General features: G+C 42.6%; 1 protein-coding gene across 4 annotated transcripts in view; it reads right to left on the bottom strand.

Annotated features, from left to right (window-relative positions):
- Positions 1-3206: 3206 nt before the first annotated feature.
- The window catches only part of GATA3 (GATA binding protein 3), a 29020-nt gene continuing 23420 nt past the window's right edge, over positions 3207-8806 (bottom strand). For all 4 annotated transcript variants that reach the window (XM_019738258.3, XM_019738259.3, XM_019738260.3 and 1 more), the window contains exon 6: positions 3207-5364. In XM_019738258.3, the coding sequence (XP_019593817.1) occupies positions 5080-5364 (285 nt within the window). In that variant the 3' untranslated portion in view covers positions 3207-5079. The remainder of the gene's footprint in view (positions 5365-8806) is intronic.

The following is an 8806-nucleotide window of genomic DNA, read 5'->3' as shown; positions in this document are numbered from 1 at the left end:
GGAAAGGGTACTTTCCAAGTCTGGTCAGTAAGTATTAACTAATTTTATCATCAGAAAAAGAAAACAACTTTCATTTTCTAGAAGTTTCTAATGCCCACAGGCCAGAAAAAAAAAAGAAAGAAAACCAATTGGTTGCTATCTTAGTCAATACCTGGTAGTTTAGGCGTTGTGCAACCACCCTCCAAATCTTTCTGCAGTGGGGTCCAGTTTAGAACAAGTCGCCAAATTAGGACCCAGCGTGTTCAGACTACACCCCTTAAGTTGCACTACGCCAGGCCCAAAGCAGCTTCCTTAGGAAGACACACTGCCCCCCAGGTGTTTGCACATCTGTGGGCTGTCGCTGGACAGTGCAGAGGAGGGTGGAGTGGGGAGGGCAGGGGCGGTGAGCCCGCTCTCCAAATCCCTCTCCAATGCCAGCCTGCCACACTGTGCACACAGACATGACAGGGGATTGTAAAAATGCACCCCAAACAATGTGGCTAATGTACCGAGATCCCCTGTAAAGAAGCTCAAGGGCTTGGAGATATCAGAGTCCACGTGGGGCACCCTAAAAAGAACAGCTTTAGGGAACATTGGTCTACTTCTTCTGTTGATCCCCCTTCTCCAGAGAGAAAGAGAAGGGGCACAAGGACAAAAAGACTGGACTCTGGTATCCCCTTAGCATAGCCCATAAGCAATTCAGGCAGAATTTCTTTACACAATGGATGAGTGAAATGTGAACCACGCTGCCAACGTCAGCAAGACAAGCAAGTCCTGTGTATTCCGCTCAAGAGGGGGGGCCTGGACACATTTCAGGAGGAGCAGGGAACCTGCAGGCTGGGACATTAACTCCTGTCTTGGCTTGACAGTCACAAAATACAAGTTAATTTGTTTCACAAGCTAGTATAAGGACAGAGGGGAGTAGAACTACCCCTGCCCCTTCTGGGATCTTTTGAACTATTATTGGTCAAAATTCTGACAGGGGTGTGAGGATGCCTTTCTTTAAAATAAAAAAAAAATAAACATCTTTTATTTATTTTAAATGTGTTTTTCCAGGACCCATCAGCTCCAAGTCAAGTGGTTGTTTCAATCTAGTTTTGGAGGGTGCAGCTCACAGTGGCCCATGTGGGAATCGAACTGGCAACCTTGCCGTTAAGAGCACTGCGTTCTAAACAACTGAGCTAATTGACCACCCCAGGATGCCTTTCTTAATAAAGGATGTTTGCCAAAAACAAAACAAAACAGAAAAAGCCAGTGGAATCATGGTATTTTCTTCTTAAATGAGTCTTGCGATCATCTCACGCAATTATGCAGATAAAGAGTTGACTCCCAGAAAAATCAAACTAAGGGCCTTGTTGCACGCTGTATATTAGTGGCTGCCAGGAACAAAACCCAAGGTCCCAGACTCCTAGGACCTTCGTCATGATGTGTTCAAGCGATCAATGAGTTTCTCTGAATTCTGGATTTTTTTCCCTGTAGTGGGCTTTTGTAAAGGGTGTCCAATCTGAGGGTGAATTCATGCCATTTAAGCAAGATAGAACAAACGAAAATGAAAATGTTTTTCCTAAGTTTGAGGGCACAGGAAAGGGGTTGGTGTGTTATTCAGCTGTTTTGGATAATGGTTAAAATTTGTATTTTGTAGGTAAAACTATAATATGCTACCCCTCAAACATCTCCTGTTGTCCTTTTATTTTTTCATTTTTCATCTAAAAAAACATTTTTTAAAATTTCTCCTTAGCTTGGAAATGGGAGGGAATTTATCAGCAAGAGGAGTCAATAATGACAGCTGTTCAGGTCTAGATTTGGGGGTGGGTTTGGGGTTGAGGACAGCGGAATGGAACGAGAGAGTACGTGGAGCAATAATGCTTCTACACCTTTCAAATGTACGTGAGACAATTCACCGTTGTGAGGAAAGTACCAGAGACACGGAGTAGATGGCATTTGAGTCTGGACGTTTGAATTTTGTGAACAGGTGTTTTACTAAACTCAGGTCACGCAGATACCTGGGGAAAATTCACTCTCTTCCCAGAGTTCTAGACTTAGGAAATACTAAAATGAAGTCCTGTGATGAGGAGCAAACTTTATAAGTAAGTTTAAAATCTGAGAAAGGTTTAGAAAATAGAAACTGATCTCAGAAGGCAGACTCTGGCTGTCCCCACTTCCGGTTACCTGCTGTCTGCCTGGCGACCAACCCAGAGGCCCTGTTAGGAACCTCACCACAGGGCATGTAGTTCATTTTAAAGGGGAATAACATGTAAATGTCACAAAGTAAGAATGAGACACTGCAGTCTTCGTTTCTCTATTTCCTGATCTGCTTAAAAAACAAAAAGTGGTTTTAAATGGACTTCAAGCTAGACAGTCACTCGATATACGTTGACTGCAAAAAAAAAGAACAGCATTTAAATTCAAAATGCTTACCTTCTGAACTTCCACTGTTAGACATACAAGAGTTGGTAACTTTTTCTATCATGTTGGCTTTCTAAATGTTTTAGAGAAATAATCCAAATTTGCATGTGTATTTCTCACGTAATGTATGGATGAGCTAATTCAACTATTTCAAAAGGGAGACAAAACAGATTGAAAATTGAGTAGGGGTACAATTTACTCAAAAATATGTCAACACTATTTTAGATCTATAATTCTGTTCTGTTTTTCTAGATGAAACCCTCGCTAGTACTGCTTTTCTAGTGTCTTAAACTTATTTGAAATGAAGGGAAAAAAAGAACAAAATCACTGAACCATGAAAACATACAACTGTCTAATGAAGAAACTGAATCATCGCTATCATATATATTTTTTAAATCAATTGTCTCCTCTTCTAGAAATGTCTTAGAACGTCGAATCAATGGACAGAGTGATAAAATGACATTTCTCTGAAGAAGGAATAGGACCTAATGTGCCATTATCACTAGAGTACCTAAAACAAAATGTAGCTAGAGTACTGAGATTGGGACTTTTCTGTGTGCCCCCGCCCCACCTTTCTCCCACCCCAAGAATGTTAGGAATTTGAACTCCCTGTTCTTAAGGTGAAAGGGCATCAATTAACTCAGATCTGTTCCCGAAGAAAAGAGGTGGCAAATCCTGAGACACTGGGACCATCCAATAAACTCTCCCACATTTAAGATGGCAATAGATGGTGACTTCCTTTGGTGCCTCAAAGGTCATTGAAAAAACCCATGCGAATTACAGATCATTAATTGGGAGCCAGTAAGATCTCCATTTGCATCTCAGTGATTCTCTACTCCTTTATTTCAACATTGAGCTTTAGGTTTAAAATATTTGCTAAGAAAGCAGAAGAGGTGATTAACAGAGATTTTAAAATGTGCCATCATTACACATTCTGTCAACAGAGGAAAAGGAAACTATACAGCGTAAGTTACAAAATGGTTATTTCATGTTTCGCGAATGTTCAGTAAACCCTCCACGGTGATGTTATTCAACAGTAGAAAAGCAAAACAGAAATGAACTCAAGAGCCAGCCCAGCTCCGTTGGGTCTTTGCAAAGAACCTCGAGGAATCCCCCAGCTGCAGTCCACCTAGGGGGGCTCAAGCGTGGACATCTTCCCACTGCTCCTGCGAGAAGATGGTCTACTCGAGGTGCACAAGAACAGGAAACCGCAGCTCACTAGGGGACCACAGAAGTTACTCCTGCCACAGGACATGCCTCTGGGCTGCACAGAGAAGCTCCGGAGATGCACAATTTCCCAAAGGAATAAATGTGAATGACCTGGGGCTTGTATGTATCTCCTAGTGAAACACTCCACATGTTTGGGTGTTGTTTCTTTTTAAATTCCTTTTTCTTAAATTAGCTAGAGCTACCAGGTTCTAGAAGAGCTTGGCCACCACTTCAATAATGATGTTATTGTGTTGTCTTAAAATAGTTTCAACTTTTATTATTATTTTTATATTATTACTCCAACAGACTGGATTAAAGGCAGTGACCACTAACACAGACCACAACAGAGCTAACAGCCAGTCAGGCTGCTCCCAGAACCGGGGCTGACCGGCCTACGGCGCTGACATGCACGTCGGTAGCTCATACACGGCTACCCTCATAGCACAGGCTGCGGGAGGCGTGAGTCAAACGACAGATGCTGCTGTACCCTTAGAAGCTATTTAATAAATATCATCCAAAAAAAAAAAAGGAAAAGAAGCCCTCCGGAGCACAATTACCTTAGATCAACTGAATGTCATCTAGTTTATTAAACCATAAATTGAGAGAGAAGGAAAATATTAAAACAAAAAAAAGCAGATCTTAACACTAGCAGTAAATAAATTTGTACAACGATTCAGTCTGTATAATATGATGAAATAAATCTACATCTTTTCTTATTTTGGTGCTTTGAATTATACATACAAATGACAATTACAGGGACGTGTTCACACAGCATGTAGGCCTGGAAAAAGGCTATGCCAAACCCTTAGTGGCAATATGTGAGTGTTAACACGATTGCCCAGAACTGATAGAATTTTCTATGCTGAGGCCCACAGCTTTGAACGAATGATTCGCCTACGACATTTTTTTTTTAATTTTTTCTTTTCTTTTTTTTTTTCTTTCTTTTTTTTGTTTTTTTTGTTTTTTTTGTTTTGTTGTTGTTGTTTTTTTTTTAATGCATCAAACACCTGTGGCCAGTGAAAGGAAACAAAACTGGCAGTTTGTCCATTTGGATATCAGACCTAGTTTCTTCTTAATTTCCATATTTTATTTTCCCCATATTCCTTAAAATTCTTGGCGTCCTTCATGCCTTCCTTACAGCTACCCAGATGCAATAAAGTCTTCTTCAAATGTACAGTATTTCTTACAATATAAGTTATATGCAATGTTCAGCATTTTTTTTTTTCACAGCACTAGAGAGACCCTGTTAAATAGGGAAGATGAGTCTGAATGGCTTATTCACAAATGGGATCCAGATTCAGTGATTGGGGATGCAGACACCACAGTGAGCTCCTTGGCAAAAGTAGCAAACATCATTTTGCTTTCTGCCTTCAAAAAACAGATATCCATCGGTTCTCGGCTTCATGATACTGCTCCTGCAAAAATGCACACAGAAGGGGCTGGAGGGACTCTCGCCTGGAGACCTTTAAGCATCGAGTAGAGACTCTAACCCATGGCGGTGACCATACTAGAAGGATGGTGAGGTCCAAAGGAGAGGCTGGACGGCGGATGCATCGGCGTTGGAGTGGTCAGCATGTGGCTGGAATGGCTGAAGGGTGAAATGTGGCTGAGAGAAGACATGTGTCTGGAGAGGGCGGCTGGGTTGAAGGAGCTGCTTTTGGGGAAGTCTTCCAGCGTGTCATGCACCTTTTTGCACTTTTTGGATTTGCTAGACATTTTTCGGTTTCTGGTCTGGATTCCTTCCTTCTTCATAGTCAGGGGTCTGTTAATCTAAACAAAGATCAATTTTTTTTTTTTTTTTTACTTTTTTGCTGGCTCTGAAATGGTGCAGGCTTTCACACCCCATCATGGGTTCCTCTGACTGCCCCAGCTCAGGGATCTGCTTTCAGGGGGCCCCTTCCTCCCACCTCTTCCTGCCTCCTTCCCAGGGCCCCAGAGTCCGGCAGGCTCGGTCGGCAGCAGAGTTCTGACTGTCGGTCTCTATCAGTTTCAGAAACCAAGAGACGACAGGTAAGGTGTTCCCAGCAGAGGTTATTAATTATGTCCATCTGCATCAGTTATTTGCGAGAAATTTTGCCTCAGGGAACTTGGCGTTCCCACGGACCATATTCTAGACACCCACCCAATATGACCATATTTCTTTGATAACTGAAATATGATAACTTGTCTTACTTCATTAGATTTTCCTTAGACTATTTCATGACAATGGATTCAACTGAGGAATATTCCAAAGGGAAAAAACATTTTGTCTACTCGTCTGAAATCCATAGCGGGACTTTGCAAGCACTGTCACAGCCACCAGTCTGAAGTGTTCAGGTTGAACTGCCTTAAGAAACTAGGCCGGCAGCCCTCTTTGAATTCGTGTTTGGTTGTCTCTCTTCTACCTGGCCTTTCTGCAATGGGAGGTGCTGGCAAATCTTCCCCAGGAATTTGTGTGTTCTGGGGTCATATTTTAATACAGCATACCTTCCCAAAAGGTCATCTGTCTTGCCCATGTCACAACAACTATAATGATTGAAAGTTGCAATTTCCACCTAGTTCTGACTATCCACTTCTAACTAGACACACAGCAGAACAACCAATCAGCAAGTATTCAGTAACCACTTAGGGGTGTGAAGTACTGTGCTAGCATGAAAGTACTCATTCTAAAATTCAAAGACCAGGAATGAACTAAAGAGACAAAAAGATCACTAGTCTTCAGTCTCTGACACAGCATACCATCACTCTCAATAAGGCTCTTTGGTTTTATTTTTAAAATACATTTGCTTTGGGGTGGGGGACAGAAGAGGGGAAATCAAGAGAGGGGACGTTACAAAGCCACAGAGACCACGCAACACAAGGAGTCAGAATCAGAATAACCGCAACAGCAGCCATCGGCCCCAGGTAGCAAACCACACATTTGGCTGTGTTTCCAGGGAAATGTGGCAAAGCAATTCAAGGAGGGAATGTCAGGGTCTCAGTCATTCCTGGCTCCGTGGGGAAAAAACATCCTCTCCCTTCAGGGCCCTCAAGGGTGCAGGAAGGGAAGAGGCTGTCATGGCTACAGGGTCTACCTGTCTCCTCCAAAAGTGAGCAAAGGACAGGTAAGGAAGAGAGAATTCCAAAGATCGAGAGAGACAGGCTGCTGACAACACTTCTGGGCGCAGCAAACACACAGCTTCCTGGAGCTGAGGTGGGGGAGGTCACCACGCAGCGAGCGTGGAAACTCACCGTGGACCTGATTCCCCCTTGTGCCAGGAAGGCAGTGTGAGTGATGGCAGAAGAGCTAAAAGGTCGTTGCCAAAAGAACATCTCAGGGTTCCTTCTTCAAAGTTATAATCAAGATAAAGGTACAGCTGACAGAGGTGATAGGAATCTACTGTCACATCAAATCTTCCCCCAGATAATGTCTAGACACACAGCTCTTTACCCGGATATCTAGATACACATAGCCAGGTATCTAAATATAATATCTAGTTACACAGATAGCCACACAAACCCAGATAACTAGTCCCAACACCACCTAGACACACTGATACTGAGATAGGTAGTTATCTAAACACCTAGATAAGCAGAAAGGAACTAACTTATGGCATACATATACAAGGGCGGAACAAAATACAACACGATGAGAATGTTAATGGATTATTATCTCTTATTGTTAAATACACACAGATCACTTCCTTTTGTGAATTCTTACTAAATCAAAGACAGAAAAACCACTCTTGATAAGCAAGTTTCTCTCTCCCACAGCAGCCCAGCCTTGAAGTCAGGAGCTAATAAAGAATATAGAGCAGTGAGGGGGGTTCCTTGAACATTTATTTGATTTGATGAGAAATTCATATTCTTCAGAAATATATTTTTTTAGCTTGGACACAATTGAAATCATATCACATCATAGCTAAGTAGTCAAAGATATGTATAGCTGCTGAAAATCCCATAATTCCTACACTTCCATGAAAGTAGGAAAGAACTCATTGCTTTAAATTGAACTCGGGTCTGTTCTAAAACGTTCTAAAGCGTTTACCTTCCACTGGTCCCTATTAGTCCTGATGCTTCCCAGGAAGCCTTCTGCTACTCTGAAATCGGTCCTGCCTCTTTCACTTCATCAGCCCCATTCCCTTGCACAAGTTACTTCTCTGAGTCATAATTTCTTCAAGTAAACCAGAAATAAAGACAATTTCTGCCCTGTCTACATCACGGGACTGTTTGAGGCTCCAGTGTAATCAAGTAACATGAAAGTTCTTTGAAAACCATAAATTACAACCCAAAAATAATGTTATAGGCTGTGCCGATGACTGGGTGGCTCATAAACTCTAATGCCCCAAATCTTCCAGATTTTAATCACAAATCTGTTTATCTCCACAGAGTAAGCAGGTAAATTCCCCAAAGTGAAAATGGAACTTGGGTTTCATTGCTGATAAATGTGTATAAACCACAGTCCAAGGATCTAAGGGAGAAGGACCAACTGTAGGAAGACTCTAGTTCTATCAGGGCTGGCACTGCTCAGGTGTCCCATCAGGAAGGGATGGCACCGTAGGCAGGGTCCCTGGGAATCGCAGCAACTTGTTCCCCAAAGGGAAAAACAGAACAGCATGCTGGGTGACCCTCAGAAGTCCTCCTGTGACTTGAGAAATTTAACCAGAAAAGCTTCCTCCCTAATTCCCAGGTATTCCTGGGTAAGATGAGGTGAGTGCCAGAATGGCTGTGAGCAAAAAGCTCTGCCTTTTCCCCATTCAGCCCTAGACTTTGCCAAAGTTAGACTGGCCAAGAGACTTCAGGAGAATCAGACAGAGACGAAGAAGAGAGTGAGAGAGAGGTGAGAATTCTTTCTTTGGGACTAAGGCATGCTTCAGACCTCATTCGGTCACGGCCTGTCAGCCAGAGTTGTTTGGGGGGGGGAGGTAATTTTAAGGTAAAGACATTGCTACATGGGTGGACCCCAAATTAAAAGACTAGAAATGACAGAGCTAAACCTAGGTGACTGGCTGGCCATTATCACTCTGCTGATAGGACATAGAAGAAGGAAACACAGTGTTTCTTTTCCCTGGTAGGGGTAAGCGCTCCAGGCTGCTCTTCTCAGCTTTTCTCAGTTCTCTGCTGATTAGGAAAAGCCAGCAGATGAAATCTCTTGGACGCTTCATCTCATGTCATCTATATAGAGACCCCGTTTAAAATTCACAGCACAGGGTAAGACTCTCCCCCTCAGTAATTGAAGTTCAGTCCTCTTAGC

This window comes from Rhinolophus sinicus, chromosome 1 (assembly GCF_057876585.1).
Source record: "Rhinolophus sinicus isolate RSI-liver-muscle chromosome 1, RSI-T2T, whole genome shotgun sequence".
Taxonomy (NCBI): Eukaryota; Metazoa; Chordata; class Mammalia; order Chiroptera; family Rhinolophidae; genus Rhinolophus; species Rhinolophus sinicus.
This window is presented reverse-complemented; position numbering and strand designations above follow the sequence as displayed.